General features: G+C 46.8%; 1 protein-coding gene across 4 annotated transcripts in view; it reads left to right on the forward strand.

The window, feature by feature from the left end:
* Lmpt (four and a half LIM domains protein limpet) overlaps positions 1-18,177 on the forward strand; it is a 136,165-nt gene extending 117,988 nt beyond the window's left edge. For all 4 annotated transcript variants that reach the window (XM_077632626.1, XM_077632628.1, XM_077632629.1 and 1 more), the window contains 5 exons: positions 5,328-5,528; positions 8,832-9,006; positions 12,659-12,828; positions 14,152-14,338; positions 15,517-18,177. In XM_077632626.1, the coding sequence (XP_077488752.1) occupies positions 5,328-5,528; positions 8,832-9,006; positions 12,659-12,828; positions 14,152-14,338; positions 15,517-15,674 (891 nt within the window). In that variant the 3' untranslated portion in view covers positions 15,675-18,177. The remainder of the gene's footprint in view (positions 1-5,327; positions 5,529-8,831; positions 9,007-12,658; positions 12,829-14,151; positions 14,339-15,516) is intronic.
* Positions 18,178-21,094: the final 2,917 nt, after the last annotated feature.

A 21,094-nucleotide genomic window follows, 5' to 3' on the forward strand; every position in this document is an offset into this window, starting at 1 on the left:
AGCTTTGTAGCGAAAACACTGCGGGACAGCAAACTCATTTCCACCTAGTTAAAAGTGCAGCTTTTTATTCGTCAAAAACTGCAGCCGCTATACTACAGTCCTGCTCTTAACTATGCGTGACCGCTAAGCGAAAAAAAAAAAAACGTTGCCTCACGCTTGTAACCTTTTAAATGAAGTGAAATAACTATTTTCCGACAGCTTTCTCCCGCCTGTTAATTTTGATTAGCAGTGTCAAAGGACGGTAGCTTTTTGACAGCAAAGCGAGGGCATTATACAGCCAACGTTGGTTACAAGTCGATGCTTCGGCCTCTGCAGCGCCAGATAATGGAGCGATGTCCTCGTATAGAGGCTATGGAAAGGGTTTACGTTAGTCTGAACGCATTCCGTTCCGGACTGGTTTATATAGCGGATACGTATACCTTGCCAGAAATATAAATGCGTTGAAGAGTGTCGAAGCGAGGGCAGACGACCTCTGACGGGCACAGAATTAATTGGACGTACGGCTGTGTTGTTGGGAACAAGCTTTATGAGTCGGAATACGCCGAATCACTCTCCTTAGCTTCCATTTCTTTGTAAGAGGCGAAATTATCGAATACTTCTCTCAACACCATCAGCTCACGCGTGGTGTATACTGGCGTGCCGCTTAATATCGTGTCCAACATTCTTAGACAAAAATTTTGAATTTTAGAAAACTGTAAGGTACTGGTATGGAAATATTGAAGGTAATGGTCCATTCTTCCGATATGTGGCAAAATCTTTCTGTCAGAGTTTTTTCATCGCTCGCATCGAGCAGTTCAGACTGCCGCAGAAAACAATGGTGCGACGCGCTTTTGACGAAAATTGTTAATAGAAAAAAAATAGCAAGCCTGACGACGAGATATCTGCGGATATATTGATTTGTATACTGAAATCCTAAAATATATGTAAAAAAAATTGCGTTCATCAACTCTTTCTCGTTCAGAAGTGCTCTTGTCCAGAATGGTTGGGTATGCCCGCTGGCTTCGTCGGGTTTCCTTGAGTATGCTGGCTTAGCCCTAGGCTACCCGTGCGGTTCGTCAGGCCAACACGATCGACCCAAACAAGACGGCTTCTGTCGCAGTGAATAGCATTCGAAACTCACTGCCCCAGGGTTTTTGCACAACCACGTCACAGCCGAGGTGGTTGTATCATTGGAGCGTGGCAAATACAAGCGAAACGACAGCTCCGGTTGGCTGTTCTTCTTGGCACAGATGTGTCTGTACGCGCATAAAAGCAGCTTGCGGGATCCCTATACTGTGCGCACTAATTTTAGAAGCAAATTAATAGTACGTAAAATCATCTTTAAGCGCATCCGAAATCCTCGCTTCGAAAATATCGCAATAACGCAGCGACCAAACATGGGATTGAGGGATAGGATTAGCGACATACAGTTGTATAAGCTAACTATAGTGGCTTTCAAGTGTAACATTGTGGGCCTTCGAACGAAAGCGTTTAAGCGCTTCGTTTCGTGATCCTCTTAAACTAAACGCGATATAGTTACAAGGCCTAATAGGATTATGCAGTGCTCTGTGTGAAACGAAAAACTCCGGGCAGCGTGCCGACAGACTGGGAGGAATAAGCAAGAGTCCTGCCATTTTGCTGCTGTCGGTGTAAGTCGCGTTGCCTTGTGGAAGCTAGTCTTCGCGTTGTAAATTTAGTCATTTTCGCTGGTACTCAGCGCGTCACCACGTTGCTTTTGTTCCTACTATGTCAAAAAGTCAGTGCTAACAACGATGGTAGTCTTTATAGCAAAAGCTGTTCAGTAAAGGAAAGAAAACTTGAGATTAAACAGCGACCTGAACTTCGCTAGCGCATGGTTGAAAGATGCGTTCAAGTTTTTGTGTCGAAGGTCGAATGATGACGTTTTGCTCTGAGTCATCAGTTAAAAAAAAAAAAAGTCGAGGTAGGTGTTGCTATTTTTGGGCGCAGACCTGAAAACTGTGCTTGCAGACGCTCGTTTTCGCAATAACACAGCTTCTTTCTTTTTTCTTTATGCAACGCTTACTCGAGTAGACGCCAAGTTGCGTGCATGAAGCGTGCCTGCGTAACCGCGGGGTTCTGTGCAGACTTCGCACCGTTGCAGGATCGTGCGGTACACACCAATTAAACGCCCGTAAAACGGATGCTGTTTTCGTTTGTCGGAGTAGGTTTCACTGCACATCGGCGGCTTGGGTTTTCAGCGATATAGTGCACATGAATGTGTTGTTAGCACATGGTCTGTGGCTTATGTTTTCTAGCGGAAACTATTCTTCATAGTAATAAGCAGCTATCGCATTGCTATATTGGATCATGTTGCTGAATGAGAGTCGTGCGGGTCCACGAAATAGCCAATAAAAACGCAACAATCGCACTTTACGCACATTAATGAGCCGAGTAGCTCATGTTTTCGTTGAAACATGGTGTCTCAGATTTTTGGACGTGGTTACCGAAGTATTTTTCAAAGCTGTCCTGCTCATTCGCGTACAGCGCTTAGAGTCCTCGCGAGTTGCATTGCAACTCTTACTGCCCTTTTCGTTTGCGGGCATGATAAAGTGCACAGAACTACGTTTTCATAACCTGCCCAATGTCACTGCTGTTCATTACAGACAGTGGTCTTAGTGCGGCAATGCAACATTACCTGCTAATAGGGGCCGCCGTCGATGCTGTCTACCGACGCGAATTAAGGGATGACTCGGGGGTGAAGCTGCAGGGCATGAAATGTATTCGCATTCTGCTGCCGGGCTGTAGCCATTTTATGAGACAACTGGCGAGCTCGGCTGGCGAAAACGTCAGTGAACATTACGTTATTCGGGAGGTTTTGGAGGAGGACCGTAGCGTGATCAATGGCTGGACACTTCTAGAAGCAGTGCTCTTCGGCTCGGGCATTTCGGATCACACAAGCCGTTCGTAAAACAGCAGAGGCCACGTGCGGGAGGCGACGGCTTCCAGACCTCCTGCCTGGTTGGCTCACGAGTGCGTGAGAACAGCACACTTGTGGAAGCGCCGTCGCCTCGCGCTCGTAGTGTGCAACTCCACTGCGAACAACTTGTGAGGTGAAGTGTAGAAGTATATGGTCTTTGCGGAGGGACCTTGTTGCTTTTGTGACTCTGGCATTCGCTTGCCGACGCAACGGTCTATGTCGTTCTTATCGAGGCGTGGCTTAAAGAGCAGCGAGAGGAAAAGGCAATTAGCCGACACTGAGTTCAGAGGAAGAGATGACCGCCGTGTGAAAATGCGGAAGAGTGAACAAGGGTCAGTTGATTACCATGCCGAAGCAGTATGCGACGAAACAGTACACATGCATCCATGAGTGGCCGTTAGAACGCGAACTGTGTTGTCACCACCCTGCTTGAAGACAACACGCGCAATACCTGGTATTTTTTTTTTACATGCGGCAAGCGTTTTTGCAGTTTCTACACAAGGTCGCCAAACAGGAACGAGAAACGAGATGCGCGTTTGCTTTGAACCTGTGTGCCTTTGCGTACACGGTACTTTTTTTGATCGGCTAATGGCTGATGCGTTGGTGGATGCTACCATATTTGTCATATTTTCTTCCTAAGCTCGTAGCTTCAGCTGACCTCTGAACTAGCAGAGCGTCCGCCGACAGGGTTTGCTGTGAAGAGGCAGAGTGGTTGCCTGTTTTCACGTGGCGCTGGTTGAGAAAACTTGCCTTCGTGCTTGGATCTTTCACAGGACGCGCAAAAGTATAATTTAGAATTGAAGCAAGTGGTGCGTCAGAAACTTTACGAGCGGCTGTCTGGCATAATCGTATCATCGTGCTTACATTGGCGCGTGGCGAGTTTATGTGCAGAGAAAAAAGGTCGGCGCTGCCGCTTAGTGAGACAAGACCATTGCGGCTAATGAGTGGCACTGCGGACGTTCCTTAGAAGAGGGCCCGCTCGTTTAGAGAGAATACCGCGAGGGGCGCTTGCGTCGCCCTTGTGGCTTGGGTTAAGACTGGATGAAAGTTAGATTCTGTAAAGACTTCGCGGATTTTAACTGCGGTACTGCACACAAAGCCCGGAGCTTAGCAGTGCGTTAACAGCGAAGACTTGTCAACTTCTGACATTGTTTGCCCAATGATCCCATCTCGCAGGCCGTCCTGCTTTCAGTAATGAACGTAGAGACAGCCTGGCAAAAGCCGGAGACATCCCCACAAAAATCACAGCCATGTTATCCGTTTAGGCACGTGCCAGGGTAGCCGGATGGTCGGTAAAGTGTATATGCGCGTGGTCCCTCGGAGAGCTCGGTCCCCGCGGCGCCAATTTCTCTCTGAGGAGGTACTCGTTCCCGTCCCAGGAGATTGGCGGCACGTGCGCCGTAATCCAATCGACCGAGTAGGGAGCGCGGCCACGAAGTTCTGGTGCTTTGTCCGCTGTTATCGGGATCTTTCTGGCCTCCTCGTATCCAGCACTTCGCCCAGACACATGGATTGTGCCTTTTTGTATCAAGTTTTTGTACTTGTTGTATTTTCTGCTCCGTAGTCGGGAATACTGTTTTGACAATAGGCGTTTACACATCCTGCTGCGTTTCATTTTGAAATGTGCCCGCCGAGTGCGTGTTTTGTTTTGTTTTGTCCGTGACGACCGCGTACACATCACTGCTACGGTGTCTTTTAGAGGAGGTTTTGATAATGACAGAACAAGCATCGACATGGTTCTTTATGCGCTATGCGGCTTTGGTACTTCCCTGGTGGCCACATGTATGACGGCAGGATTACGTGGCCAAGTTTTCGTTCAGCCATATATTCGTAAGGCGGCTTGTCTCCTAGGTGTCGCTAATAGAGAGCCGAACGCTAACGTGGCGCATGGAGAGCATACTTAACGTAGCGCGAACTCCACTGCAGTCAAGGTTATGTTTTCTGCGGCCGGCGTTTCCCTGCGTTTCCCGACGTTTATGTCTTGCGGCTGACGACTCAAGGAGTCATTTTGTGGAAAGACTGAGGGGAGACATTGCCGAATGCACTTGGGCTGTACGTAGGCGAGGTGGCTGCACCTGGTATCTGTTCTGCATGGCGTCGTCGTTCTGGCCGTTTCGGTGGCTAGACGGCAGTTGGGACGTCATCTTTTTGGGTTCATCCCTAGGGCTCAACGACGGTCGCCGAGCGGAATTTCGTGTAATGGGGCTAGTAAGTGCCTTAAATATAATAACCAGCGGGGACATGACCACGCGCACGAGAATACGGGAATACAGGAAGGGCGCTATGTGGTTAAAACATGTGGTTAAACAAAAGCTGTTAGCGCTGTGTGTAGTGAAGTCGTCCGTCTGAGCGGTGCTCTGGAACCGATCCGAAAGCTCGTCAACTTGTTCCCCTTCTGTTCCACCTGCAGCTCGTGTTCTCGGGCGAGTACACCAAGGCCATGAACAAGGACTGGCACTCGAGCCACTTCTGCTGCTGGCAGTGCGACGACTCGCTGACCGGCCAGCGGTACGTGCTGCGCGACGAACACCCCTACTGCGTGCGCTGCTACGAGCAGGTGTTCGCCAACTCCTGCGAGGAGTGCTCCAAGGCCATCGGCATCGACTCCAAGGTACGCGCGCCTCCTGGTGCCCTGATTGGTGTGCGATGCTGTCTGCTGCGCACTGGCGACTCCCGCAATATCGAATATTTTGCGTATGGCTCATAATGTGCAATATACGGAGTCAATACGGGCAGCGCATACGCGGAGGTTAGAAGCACCTATACTGACCTCATATGACGTCACATACTTTATGTGGAAATCAGGAGGAAACCGTACCGAAACGATGTGTATGCCACGCAGAAATATACGGATAGAGTAGAGATTTCTGTTTCCGTATCATACGAACTTTGCATTCCTTTAAATGCACGTGTTTAGCTCTTACGGACCATTTTGCTATAGGGTTGGACTGCTAGATAAAATTTGTGATGAATGTCGGAGTACCGTAGCTAACATTAATCTCACCCTGGACTGCTTTCTCTGCTTGGTAGTTTAGGACATGTCGCCCCATTTGTAAACGCTGCTGCATTCGGCCGGAAAATCGTCGGTGCCAGAAAGTAACGTAGCGCCCACTAAATGATTAATGCCAAGAACACCAGCCCTATATACGTAGCCTTTTGTACAAAAATAAAAATAAAAGTAGAGAGTTAACGGTGCCTTTCGCAGCAAACCGCATATTGAGCTAGCCGTTTGCAAGATTCACTTATTGATTTTACGTTTTAATGGCTGCACACGGAGTAGGTTATTTCACCTTTTAAAAACATTTTTGCTGGGCAAAATTGGTTGCATTCCGCATTTTTCTTTACTGTTTTCAGCGTGCTTGATCTCGTTAAGCCTTTTAAGCCTTGTTAAAAGCACCGATGGGAAAAATGCTTTGATGGGAAGAAGGCCTTTCAAAAACAAGTTATGACACGATTGCGTTGAAGTTGTGAGCTGGTTTTCGCTTCAGCTTTTTTGCCCTGATCTCTGTTTGATAACCTCGGCAAAAAAAACTTCGAAATAAGGTTTGACGTAAGGCTAAAACTGTTGCATTACATTTTATAAACGATATATAGCACTGTAGCTATTTTTATAACGCCCCCTTGACGGCTGGAGTCGAAAGCTTATCGATTTTGGACTACACGCAAACCAAACTCGGTGCTTTTTTGGCGCCGGAAACTTTGCAATTCCCTACAGCACAACATAGACTTTTTTTACCGCGAGTCTACCGTAACTAAGGGATGACACCAGCAACGCTGAGATAACTGATCGATATGAGTAGGGCTAATGAAAAATGAAAGCTTTAGTTCTTAAATTCTCATTACATTGAGCTTCTCTGCCTGACAGGAAATATTTTTTTTTTGCCGTTTGTTTGAAACCGGAGGGTGCTGTTGTCCTCCTCACATGTGTTACTTCGCCTTTGCTTTTTTATCTTATTCGCAGCCGTCGCGTGACCATGCGCAGCATTTTTCTTCTAGGGTGTTTCCGTGCGTTTTCTTCCTAGCGTGAAACAGTCATAGCTCTTTCTGTTGTTTCTTGCGGCGCCGGATCGTGACTCTTTAACGAAAATTACTTTTCATTTTCTCTCCTTGACTGAAAGCCTGTTAATAAGATTCGAATGATGTGACTAGAAATAAAAAGAAAAGAAGCGTTCTGCTTGCAGTTGTTGTTAGTGGCTATCTATTAATAAAAATAAGAACGGAGGGAAAAGGTGTCGCTAGCCGCGGCATCTGCCATCGAAACCTGAAGCGCCTGAGCTGTGTCTAGCGGGAATAAAAGGACAGGGAGAGGAAGAGAAAGAGGGTAGCGATAGAAAGAAAGTATAGTGGTAGGGCGGCAATATACACTATGTACAAATACAGAATATTGCAGTGCACAACTGCGAATGGAGGTTTTTCAAGTTGATTCTGGCAGCTTATATGCGTTTTATACAAGCGATCTCGCTGACGTTACTTGGGATTGCACGTATTAACACAAAGCATGCGGCGGTAATCTTTTGTGCTAAATGCCTGATTCTGCTTGAGCTCTGCCACAGTCTGATGCCGCCACAATACTGAGAGAACGTCTTCTTGGGCGAGTTGGTCACAATTCATCTTTGGTACTAGGCGCGAACACACACAGAACACAAGGAAGGCGCTTTGTCCCGTTCCCTTCCTTGTGTTCTGTGTGTGTTTGCACCAAGTACCAAAGATGAATACTGAGAGAGATGATTTCCGGAGCGGATGCATTTCAGACAATGCGGAGAGCAGTCGTACAAAAAGCACCTGGTCGATGTGTACTCGAAGTTATTTTCAAAAGTGTCTTGATAACTTGCTGAACTGCGGGAAAGCTGACATACAGGCAGGTTTCTTGTAACCAAAAACCCTCGTTCACAGACCGCGTTTTCAATTCCTGCTCTGCTAAGTGAAGAGGTTAGCGCCAGGGGAGATGAGTCAGTAGCCCTCCACTGTATCCTCCTTCGAAGCCTTATCTGCGTGAATCTGAAGCCCTGATGGTCAACACAAGCTTTCGAGATAGAGTGTAAAAACAAGTTGAAAGGATGCAATAAAGCATTCCATTGACGAGTGTCTGTCTGTGCCCACTCCTCATGTTCCCACTTGGGCTCTATTGTGTCATTTCAACAACTTCCTTCTCATACAGACAAAGGGACATCTTCCCCTTCCCCCCCTCCCTTTTCGAACAAGAATTTGAGATTGCCGTCTGCGAACGAGGGTTTTCGGTTCTAAATATTTAGAGGGCGGTCGATATTCTGCAAGTTGTCAATGCAGAATGAGAAAAAAATGAAGAAATAATGAGCGCATATCTGCTGTATTCATGCCTGGTGCTGTTGAACTCCGTTGGTTGTTTTCCGGTACCAGAGCAGTGCCAAAAACCATTTCCAAGACCCTCCCATTGCACTCGATGCAGAGAACGTTCACATACGTGGTGCTCTCCATCAAAGTGTCCCCGAAGGCAGGCGTTCAAATATGGAGGCACATTGCATGCAACTCAATTTTTTTAGCATCATTAATGTCACCTGGAGATACTCAGTTTGCGAGTGCTCAGAGGACCAAGCTTTAGTCGCCTTAGAAAGGAGCAAAAATGGAGTAAGCTGCCCTCTAGCGCCCTCCTTTTTATAAAAAGCAGTGCGCTAGAGGTCAGCGTACTCCCCTTTTTACTCTCATATGGGCGTATTCGTGGTTAGAAGGTACCGTTAATTGCCTATAATTTACGAAACCAGACGAGCCATTGCTTCATGATACCATCTGGCTAGTACACCAGTATACAACTAACTAGTACACAACTAGCTATAGTACAGGTGCACACCAGTGCTGCACACCACTGCACCAGGCCACTGAGGCGCTCACCGAACTGTGGACTTGCTCGGATGATGGTCCTCTGGCGGTGGTCTTGCAGGACCTGTCGTACAAGGAGAAGCACTGGCACGAGGCGTGCTTCCTCTGCAGCAAGTGCCGCGTGTCGCTGGTGGACAAGCCGTTCGGCTCCAAGGCCGAGAAGGTCTACTGCGCCGCCTGCTACGACGCCGCCTTCGCCACCCGCTGCGATGGCTGCGGAGAGATCTTCCGAGCTGGTGCGTAACGAACGAGCCTCCTTCGTGCATTTCAGTCGAGGAACGATCACGTGGTTGAGATATCAAACGTGTGATCTTGCGCAGCTGCACCAGTAGGTGGCGTAGGCCATTGAGCGAGTGCAGCGGCTTAAAAACCGCTTTTAATTTACGGTACTTACCTTTCTTTGCTCGTCGGCGCGTGTGTTGTGGTTAAATCATAATGTCATCGGGCTTGCATGCTTGCTACAATGCGTGTATACTGCCCTGGAGGCGATGCATTTTCACGGGTCAGCGTTAGCACATAGGTCTTCCATTGCAGTTTTGTGCGTGGATCACCAGCAATAACCTACTCCTAGCATAATCATTAGGTAAACTTCCCTGCTGCCTGTGGGCTGAAAGAAGACCTTTGACATGCAACTGGTCCTGGCAGGGCGTTTCCGAGCCGCTGGAACCTGTCACCGTTATCATCAAACGCTACCGAAAGGGGAGACGAAAAGAGCGTTTAGGTGCTTATTTACAGTACGGTTGAAGACGCAGAGCAAAGGAGGTCTCAGTCACAACGTTACGGCAACTCCAGCGACAGAGCCTAGCCGCATCGAATATGCGTCTTTGACCCTAGCATAACAGCTCAGGCGTCCCATTTTCCGCCGCCCGCTCTTGCATACAATCCCCGTCGCTTTCCTTCTGCACACATACTCTATAGCTTGCACAGCTGTCTGCCCGCTACGGGCCTGCATAAGGCCTTCTCGCGACCCGCTGTTGCTTGCCGTAAGGCTCGGGGTAGAGGGCGACTGGCGCGCCGCCGCACAACGAATCGCAGTGGGAGTCGATGACCGCTTTTCGTCGAGCCTGGTAAGGTGTCGCCTTATTAGGGACTCTGGGGTGCGGCCGGCCGCTTACTGTAGCCGGCGCCGCAATTGGTTGCGCAAAAAACCGTGCCGGCACTGTTGCGCGAGTAAACGCGAAATGGGGAACGGAGAGCCGAGCGAGAAAGAAGGGATGTATGGAAGGGCGAAAGAAAAAGAGAAAGTGCTTATCGCTACTCTGTGTCTTGCGTCGGGGTTATTAGGCAGATGACCTCCAGACAGGCGGCGCGGCGGGCAACCGAGAGCGTTTTAGCGTCGGGTCGTCGCCATGGGAACGAGACGGGCCGAGACCGTTCCTGTTTCGGGACCGAGGGAAAGGGGAGAAAAGCGGAGGCCCGCGCTTTTTCGGGGGGAAATGAGGGGAATGAGGCTAGACGGCCGCCGAAGGGCGTGGCGCGCCCAGAAAGAGAGGGGGGCGGGGATGTAAAGAAAGAAAAATGGGTTTGCGACTCCGTGCGGCCTCTATATAGAAGCGTCGACGCGTTCGCGTGCATCTTTATCTTAGCGCCTGGCGTGTAGGGCGCGGGACCGGAGCGTGCGCGAAGCCTTTCACAAGTTATAGTCTATGCGAGACGTACGTAAGGACCAGTAGCCGACGCGGCTTCGTTCAGCCCCTGGACGACTGCCGCGGCTCGTCGATAGCGACGACTCCCGTGTGGTGCCCATCGTTCTCTGCGGCTCGTCGGGGGCAGTTTGGAGCAGCTCTTATCGGCAGCGCACCACAAAGTGTGCTTTGCACTGCGCCCCTTTCTGGGTATCACGAGTGATCCTGCAAGGTGCTGGCGCTGCGAGCCAGTTTGGCGTGTGGCCTACCTGAGCGCTTCGTAGCTGACTGGGCGGCGCCTTTTTAATGAAGTAGCGGAGCAACGACCACCTCAGCGTCGGAGCGATCGAAGCGCGACGCTAGTGGAGCCTGACCACCGTCTCCGTTCCCGTCAAGCGCTGTCCCCATGGGGCGCGAAGCGGACGAGCCTCCAGAGACGTCTCGCCCGAACGGTCAGAGTCATTCGTCTGCGAAGCGTCGACAAATACGAGACCCGCGCCAGGCGACGCTATTTTGCATGCATCTCTCCATACTTAATTCGAATGAAGACGTGCATTTTAACGAAGGATGTAGCGGGAAAAGGAAGATAGAACTAGAGAGACAGCAACTGGCAGCACATGGCGCTCGCGTTATAAACGTCTCACTGCGCATAACGAGAACTCTCTCTGCACCCGGCCGTCTCATATCTGGGCCCCGGCTACCTAATTTCGTAATGCAGGGATCAGCGACGCTGGTGAATGCCGGCAGCCGTTTGCCAGTAACAGCCCGCTCTCTGAGACTGCGAGCCGCCCAGGAATTTGGGCAGCGATTCGCGATATCTCTTTTCAGTGCCGTTTCTAGTCTCTCTGGTCGCATCTAGAATTGGCGAACAACTAGATTTGACTGGAGCTTTTAGAATAAGCAGTATATAGGACACCTATGTATTGCAACCGAAAGTACCGAATGTCACAGCGATTGCACCTTCACCGCACCGTTTGAAGAAATGTTTCATGAGAATGTTCGTGTTTTTATGCCTCCGTTTTTTCCGAGCCTTTAGAAAAATTCAGTCTTCCAATTATAGTTATCGTGTAACACGTAAGGAACACGCACCGCAAGCTCGTATTAATGCTCTCATTATTAGAAACAAAGCATTTGCTGCAACTAGGGTCGGTTGGTTTTTTCTGCTACATTGTATGTACGGCTATGCTCAGTCTTGTAACACCGTCGCGAGCAGTACTGTTATCTTCGATGTTGCTTCTTTCTGTTCGCCGCAGCGACGGCTCAGTGGTTATGGCGCTCGGCTGCTGAACCGAAAGATGCGGGTTCGATCCCGGCCGCGGCATTTGCATTTCAATGGAGGCGAAATGTGAGAGGCTCGTGTGCTGTGCGATGCCAGTGAACATTAATGAACTCCAGATGGTCGAAATTATTAGCAGCTCTTCATTACGGCGTCCCTCATAGCCTGAGTCGCTTTGGGACGTTAAAACCCCATAGACCATATAGGCCATCTTTCTGTTCAAAGCACCTTTTCCTGCGAAATGGAGATGTAGAGAGAGATGAAAAAATATTATTTTCTTTACAAAGACATTGGGCTGAATGGTGGCGTTCATCTAATAAAAGAAATTGTACTGGGGCAACGGGAGCTTAGGTGGTGTCTCTACCGTCAGCCGGTGGTTATATTTTGTAAGTATGGCGCATTACCATGAACGAATGAAGCACTGTAGAAACTTTTCAGTTTGCGTGGTAGCTCCTTTCTGTAAAAACCGGCTAGGTTACAAGCCGACATGCACTAGGCACCCACTGCCCTTGGTCACAGTCCGGTTTTTTAAATGAGTACAGATGTTCCGCGGCTTGAGTCGACCCCACACATGGCAGGGCCACGTCAGTGACCTTTAAAGGTTGGGGTTCCTGGAAGACTGTCTTAATAGGAGTACTGCGTGAGGTGCGTTTACGTTGGTAGATGGCACTGCCAGTTGCTAACTTCCTGGCACAGCCTTGAGCTTCAGGTACAGACGCATACCTTTTTAGAACATTCATCGTAGGGGAAGCGTAGGGAAGTAGGGAATATGGTAGAGGATTTTACTGTTTACTCAACTTGCTGTATTTGGCCGTCTTATCCTTGTAAGTTGGAGGGTCAGAGTGCATATTCCGGGTATCTGCAGTTCACATCATAGTACCAGTACCACACTACATTTTCTTGCTTTAGCGGAAGAGCACATGATCAACTCTTTCGAGCTTTGTTCTAGACACCGATAACACCCTCTTGGTGGTCCCCCCCCGACAGGCACCAAGAAGATGGAGTACAAGGGCCACCAGTGGCACGAGAAGTGCTTCTGCTGCTGCGTGTGCAGCAACCCGATCGGCACCCGGAGCTTCATTCCGCGGGACAACGACATCTACTGCACCGGCTGCTATGAGGACAAGTTTGCCACCAGGTGCATCAAGTGCAACCAGGTACGCCCCCTGCCGTGGTCCTTGGGTTTACTTCTGCTTACGAGAGCGAGGGCTCAGAGAACTCCAGAAGCTGAGTGAAAGAGAATGAGAAGAACAGGTTTTGCGGAGGGGGATACTGAGCGGAAGACGTAGGACCTCCTCTGCTTAATGTTTGCTCTTAAATTTTATCACAAAAAACGCGGAAAGCAAAGCGAAGGTAACGCACTTGAGAACGCAATTCAGGTGGGAGTGCTTTGAGACCAAAGTGTTTTTCTACTCTTGCAGCAAGCTAGAGGAGAGAAAGTGGATTTTTTTTTCGAGTGACACTTGCATTTTTTTTATACTTTGGGACCTAGTGGGTATTATTTTTATTTGGCAAACGGGACTTTCGTAACGCATATGAGTTGGATGTTCAGTAGTAGTGATATCTTGCATTTGTGCAGTTTGTCCATGTCATAACTGCACGGAGCCAATTTTTATGTTTGGAATGATAACAAGTCCGCACATATCAGAGATTTGGTAGACTGAGAAGGTGGAAGGCATGTTGGAATATTGTGTAAATGGTAGCTTTTGGCATTCGATTGAAGTCGTGGCGGCAAGATAGGGAACACCGTTTATTTGTTCTCAGTTCTTAAAATTGTGATTGCAGGTTTAAAGGACAAATATTGTGGTTCGGAGGTAGTGCAGCACAGATTGTTTTCAGCCTGCATTGTTGAGTCTTTCGGCTTACACTGCAGTGATATAGTATTCATTATCAACAGTTCACGCTTTTTGTGCGCTATTGTTTGCTCTTGATCAGACTACACATTTTGTACACATAGAACTTACATTCTGTTCTTCTGCAGTTCTTGACATATCTGTGACAGGGAGCAGTTGGGGACGAGTTTATCTTGGTGATAAAAATAGGCATTTGTGAACTAAATAAACACAAATTCTTTGAAACTAGCCGGTTATATGTGGAACTAGTTAACACGTGAGTTGTTATTTTACGGATTTGAAAAGACCTATAGCGCTTGCCAAGAGTATGCGCCAACATCTTGGAATACTATTTATATGACTCTGGTTTTGCTGTTGTCTCCTGAGGAGCGCAAAAAATTATTGTCCTCTTTACATCATGCCTGATGGCATTTTGTCCTTTGTATAAGCTAATTTGTCATTTTTGTTGCTGTCTTTGTTTTTTTGTTTAGAAGGGAGCACACTACTAATCCGCTTCACTCATGGAACTTATTCAGTCATCACGTAACCGAAGATTAATTTTTAAGTAATTTTCATTAACTTTTGTATGTAATGATACCCCAAGTCATGAATATAGCAGTCTCTCTTCTTTCTGTTTTTTTTTCGTAGATCATCACTAGCGGCGGCGTGACATATCGCAACGAGCCGTGGCACCGGGAGTGCTTCACTTGCACCAACTGCAGCGCTTCATTAGCCGGCCAGCGATTCACGTCGCGTGACGAGAAGCCGTACTGCGCCGAGTGCTTCGGCGAATTGTTCGCGAAGAGATGCACTGCCTGCTCCAAGCCTATCACTGGTGAGCAGCTGATAGTTCCCGTTTTATGAGCCTCACGGTTCGCTTTTCATTTGGTGGCTTCTCAACATGCAGAGAAAAAGATATATGTGGGCGTTTGCATATCGAGAAGTGTATTTCTATTGGTTAAATGGTAGACAGCCGTTTTAGGCCTCTGTACTTTGTTCTCTTTTGTAGCGCATCATTTTCTTAGTTTACGCATTGTGTATGGTGCTAATTGCAGCCGCACTCCAGCTGTTACAAAAAGCAATACTGGGGTTGGCCATTGGATGTGGGCCACAGCACTACAGTCATTTATGTTTATCATTGCACTGCAGGGCTGAAACTTGATAACATGTTGTGCACTGTATGCAAGAAATTTGAGATATTTACGCATTTGCCAAGATTTTAATTTTTATTTTTAGGTTTGCGTGTACATAACTTCAAATGTATATAACAAAGTAGCGTACAGCAAGTGCCCGTGATATTAACTATGCTATTTTCTTACGTATTTTTGAATTGAATGTTGTTCATCATGGTAATAGGAACAACCACTTAACATTTTCATATCATGACTTCTAAACTGTGACTTGCTGGAAAATTAATAGTTAGCTTTAGCTCAAAGATACTTTGAGGGAAGGTGGGTGAGTTGGGAGCCTAACATGTCGGACAGCTGAATGAGCTGCAGAATACACATGATTACTGCTTACTTAGTTGTACACGTGGAACAGAAGCATTGGTTACTGAGCAAACTTGCTCCATAAGCATCTCTTGCATGTCAGTCTCAAGGAAATAGATGAGGGAAATAGAAGATTTTAGTAAGTTGCTTTTCTTTTGTTGAAGAGGTTATTATGCTTGCTTCACATGCACTAGTCGTGATGCTGATTAGAAAAAAATGGTGGATAGTTGTTTGTACTCTTTGTGCAGCTGAAGAGCACCTTGCATTCTGTTTTGTAAAGTGGCACCGTGCTTCAAGTAAGAGGGCCGGTCTAATGGCAGCTGTATCAGAGTACGAGCTCACCCAGCTTCAATAGTGTGCTTGAGGCCAGACCTGAGATTTACAAAATTTTCCTCATAATCTGGATCTTGCAGGCATCGTTTCATTCATAACAATAACATAGTTTCTCTCTGGATGTTAATGTAGACTTAGCAGTTTGTGACCTATCACATTTCCTTAACTGCAATGACTGGTCTCCGTGCAGGAATTGGCGGAACGCGCTTCATCTCTTTCGAGGATCGCAACTGGCACAATGACTGCTTCATCTGTGCCATGTGCACCAACTCCCTGGTGGGCAAGGGATTCATCACTGACGGACCTGACATCCTGTGCCCGGAATGTGCCAGGCAGAAGCTTATGTAATGGGGCACTGCAATGCGCACATTGATGAAAGAAAAAGAAACTCACAGAACACGCTGATGACACTATGCCTTTCACGCACTGGCTGCGACCTAAATGGCAGCACAAGGTTTGCCCCGAATGAGCACGAAAAATGCAGCCTTGAGTAGCTTGTTTCGCACCAGGTTTGAGGAAAATAATAAAGTGTATTATAACTACAATTTGCTGCATTCGCTTTGCACAGAAATGAAACAGTGAGTGATTGATCCAGTGTGTACCTGTACAGCACAGTACAGTCGCGAGTAGGTGTTACTGATGATGTGAATTTTCTACCGTGCCTATGCCTTTTTTTTTTTTCAAAATGACAGCACGTTTGCAGTGTAAGGGAATGACGAAGAAAAGCATTCCACGCTGAGCCTCGTGTACCACTGCAAAGTTTTGGAACGGCAAAATTACGTTTCTTTTTTGTTTATACCTTTGTGATGAGAGACTTCCATGCACACTCTGTCAGCCCTTTCTGCATGATGCTTTGTTGATGTTTCACCCTAGAGAACTGAATTCTGTCTATGGTGCTAAGCTTTCCAAAATGTGTTCAGCGACGCTGTCAACTTTCCATCTGAGATGAGAGGGTGTGAGAGTAAACTGACCACGTTATGCAACAGTATACGATGTAGTTTCATGAGGAACAAAGTCATGAATAACAAAGTTGGCAGCATCTGCTGACACTGTTGCATACTTTAAGGGAACTTTTATTTCATTTGTATTTCTATAACGTGTGCTTCCCCAGTGATGATTTAGTTACTGATTTAAAGCTTGCTCTTTCACCCTTTGATTGAATTTTCAGGCATGAAAATTCTTTTGTAACTATAGGCAACAATAAAGGCTTTCCTAAGTGATTCATTGCCCATAGATTATCTTTAAATGTGGCTGCCAGTGCAGTTATGGGGCAAGATGAAAATCTCTCCTCAGGTATCTTACACTGCACCCTCTTCTTTCAATCATTGAGCGATTATGCTAGCTTTCTGCATTTAAAATCCAGTCCACACGAACTGCACAAAACACACCTTTTTCAAAAACGTATCTGCAGTGGTCACAAATTCACACTATATAAGGCATGGCCTAACTCTGTATTATGCACGCAGAGCTGTTAGCGCAGTACCAGATACATTGTTGTTGGGGCCTTCTAAATTGCACAAAATAGCTGAAGTGCGAGCCTTAGTGAGTCATTAAATAGACATTTCAATGAGCCGAATTACACTGTGCTGGTCGCTGTGTAGTCTCATTGAAAATCTCAAGCGTAGGCTCTTTTTGGGAGAAAGATATGCAAAACATTGAGGTGTGCTGAAAATGTATTGTCCATGCACAGGACGCAATTCTATCGCTGAAGCAGTACATCACAACCTTGACATGTGCACAGAACTCCTTACTTTAGCTATAAAAGGCATTTTGTGATGTATGAGTTCAGTACTTAGCACAGTTGACATATTGCTTATTGTTGCTCTTTCAATCAACTGTTGTATATATCGAGCAGAGTTTAATATAATATTTGTCGAGGGCTAACTGTTACGAGTTTGTTTGTGGACTGTGAGTCATTGAGCAAAGTGTGTATCCTGTGTGTGTGGCTGTGTATGCTAGCAGCTTTGTGTGCCCAGGCATTGGGATGCCTTTCATTGCTTAATTTTGTGCCCGCATTTGTAGGCCTAATAACTGACTGTGATGTCATGGCTCTCTCGTCAGTAATGCTGCTGTCACATGTGGTGTAATGACTAACGATGTTTCTTCTTTTTTTTTATTTCAATATGCACTATACGTAGTAAGTCATTTGCATAAGGAAGTTTGCTTGAATGACCAGCGGTATATCGAAAATATCCCTGCTGTTGATGCCCGATTGTAACCTGCTCTGACCTGGTGCATCTATGATTTAACTTCTCGAGGAAATTCGTCGATATTCTTGTGTGGACTTTTTATTCACAATGAAGATTTTAATTGCACTCTAGCTTTGTTAGGCAGAAAAGTGTGAAGTTATACCGACAAAAAGAAACCCTGTTCATTGTCCGGCAGATCAGGAAACTAAGCAAGAAGTATTTCATGGAGTAATCCACACTAATTTTGCTCTGTATTGATTTGGCTCTATAACACTTGTGAATGTTTTAAATGAAATTATCTAGGACCATAACTTCCTTCTCCGTTATACTCTTGAAGAAGTTCACCTATTGGACTATCATTTGTTCATAGGTTTCTCATCTTTTTCCAGGCCTTTGTGAAGCTCATGTTTTAATGCCCTGCAGCTGTGTTAGACTCATTAAAAAAAAAGTGCTAGCATGTGCTTCAAGCGCACGATGCTTATGTGGCTTGCTATGCCTCCAAACGTGGCCTATGCTTCTAAGTGCCGGAACGCAGTACAAGATACTTCAGACGTTTGTGTGTGTATGTGTGTTTGCGTTTTGTTTCCTTTACTAACATATGTTGAACATTGGGAGAGTTGCAGCTACTCTCTCTCACAAGTCGAATAAACATTCACTCATTATTTGCATGTGCGCTTTGTCTTACTAATGCTTCTAGTGACAATGCCACGCATTATTATTTTTGTATGTGATGTGTATTTATGTTTATATGGCAGCAGTTTACAAAAGAGAGCACATTATTACACTGCGGCGGCTTATGTAGTGAATTTTCAGTGTCCTTCCCCGTAGCGTTGAAACGTTATAATACGTTATTTGCTTGGCACAAATATCCACACATTACCCTTAATGCACTTTTTTGCAATATTTGGAGCGTTAGTAATAAGTATTAAAGTGAGATTTTATAAACAGCATTTAAACACTTCGAGAATAATTATGCAGTGCATTTATAACTCAATTGTGAATTAGCCATGCAAGGCTGTCTATATGTACGTACACATAGCTTCAGGACTTATATTGGCTCGACTGCCAGGAACCCCTTTTCCCCGGAGCCGCCAAATGCCACTCGCGGCGAGATGTGGGTAGACCGAACACACATACGCTCGGGAACCCGTGGTGCGTATGGTCCCGGCCCACTTCTAGCCGCACATGTTCCTGGTGGATTGGGTTCCTGGTGGATTCCTGGTGGGTTCCTGGTGGGATTCCTGGGGGGTTCCTGGTGGATTGGCAGACGCTGAGAGTTTGGACCTTTAAGGGCCCTCGGCGGAGGCAAGGCACCGCTGTGACTCCCACTTCAGCTGATGGCACCCTTGGGGCTGTCGTTGTTGTTACTCTCATACAATGGCACATTGGGCATGGGGCACAAGGGGGTGTCCTTACTGGGCGAAATTGGCAGTCGCCTTCTTCTTCTTCCTCATAAAAACATGGCACATACTGACATGGGTGATTGGCCAAGGTGTAGTGGCATAGACAAGGAAGTTTTCATAGACGATTACTACAAAATTTTAGTGCCAAGCGTGAATTTTTAGCAATGTATCGATGTAAAACAAAAGAAAATTTAAACTAAAATAGCAAGCAGCAATGAGGTAAAAAAAGAAGAGCTCGAAAAATTTTAAGAGTTAGCAAATCAACCTACCAGTTGCAATTATGTAATCATGGAGAATCCCACAAATTGGACCCAATGAACCCTTGGGCGCTCACACCCAATGATAAAACTGGTTGAGATAACGGGAGCCCTAACCTGGAGAGAGGGACCTCCAGGTAAATCTTTCTCTGAGGTGCGAACTTTGGACAGCAGAGAAGAAAATGGTCTACAGATTCGACTTCCCCGCATGACTCACATAGTTTGTTGTTGTCCACCTACATCTGCACAGATATAAATGCAAACTGGGAATCCTGCACCGCAGTCGTGTCATTGATACCTGACACAGCCTGGTTTTACATGAATGGACGTTTCAATTGTATGCGAAGTGCTGATAATCGGTGGTATTTAGTAAGGGGTCCCGTAACTTGGCTGATATGTGTTAGAACCGCTGAGACCTGGATATCGCCAGCAGACTGAAATTAGGGACGGGATGTGTCGCTGACTCGTTAAGAGCCGACCTTGCTAAGAAATCAGCCACCTCATTTGAATGAATACCTGCATGGCCAGGGACCCAGGCAAAACGGACTTCGTTGATGGAACGGGTCTCTTTCAAAGTGCATGGGACAAAAAATCGCAGGAAACGGCTCAAAAAATTTTTTTGTGAAGTTTCAAGAGAGACTAAAATTTACAATCGGCGAGGATGATAACGTGTGACACATGACATGAAATTTTGTGCAGGGCTATTCCAAGAGGCAAAAATTTCGCAAGGAATGTACGAATATAATCCGGGATGCGGACAGAATAGCTCCATGCCAAATCCTGCAAAAAGATGCCAACTGCAGCTTTTTGGCAGCTGACGGAGGCATCGGTAGAAAGCACCGTATGATGGGGGTATTTCTCTGTGTAATCAGAAAAAAGACCGTTTAAACTGTTTGTGGGCATGTGTTTCGCATGAGATGGGAAGATTTGGTCAAAATTGCATTCTACTGCTGCCGGCGTGTCATCAACCCACAGCAAAGAACTGAGTTCAACACTAAACCGTATTAAAAGGTTCTCCATTAAAGTAATTTGTGGAACTTGATACCGTGGCCAATGATGAGAAAATAAGGCCAGCTGAGACACAAAAATAGGAGTACTGACTTCAGTCACCGGGCCAAACGACCTTAGGCAAGATTGCACCGTGAGTATTTGAAAGCGGCAATATAGATTAGGGATACAGGCTCCCAGATAAAGTAGGGTGTAAGAAGCTGATTTTCGAAAACGTAGAGCGTGCCTTTCCAGTAAGATTAAGGGTTGAATCTTGTAGTTTGCGCTACCAGAGAACAGAATGCAACCAAACACAAATATTGGCCTTACATAGGCTTTGTATAGTAACAATAATATGTCACGACGCATTTCGAACATTTTATTGCCGATCCATATCAGCCGGCCTAGAGCGTGCTCTCCTTTAAACACATTGTCCTTTATATGAAGGCTCCATTCTAATGATGGGCGATAAGGTAGGTAGGTAGGAAAAACTTTATTGAAAATGCCGGCAACCGACGGTTTGACGCGTCGTTACGTTGGCCAAGCGTCGACCCGGGGTTATGCCCTCCTCTGCACTACCCCCGTTCGGCCCGTTTGTGGTGGGTCGTGAGGCTTGTGCTTTTCGAGCGCACCCCGGGCCTGCTGGACGGCCCATAGTTGAATGTACTTGTCTGCAGACTGCACTGCACTTTGAAGTTCGGGCGGGTATATCCTGGAGGTAGCCTCGGTCGGGAACCTGGCACAGTCCCACATGATGTGCCATTGGTCCGCCGGACCAGCTGCACAAACATTGCACACATCGCTCGGATAGAGTTCTGGGTGAAGTACGTGTAGCACTGCCGGGGCGAGGAGTGACCCGGTCTGTATCTGTCTTAGGATGACGGCCTCCTCCCGACTGAGTGCCGGGTGGGGAGGCGGCATTGTCCGTCGAG

The sequence above is a fragment of the Amblyomma americanum genome, chromosome 7 (genome assembly GCF_052857255.1).
Source record: "Amblyomma americanum isolate KBUSLIRL-KWMA chromosome 7, ASM5285725v1, whole genome shotgun sequence".
Classification (NCBI taxonomy): Eukaryota; Metazoa; Arthropoda; class Arachnida; order Ixodida; family Ixodidae; genus Amblyomma; species Amblyomma americanum.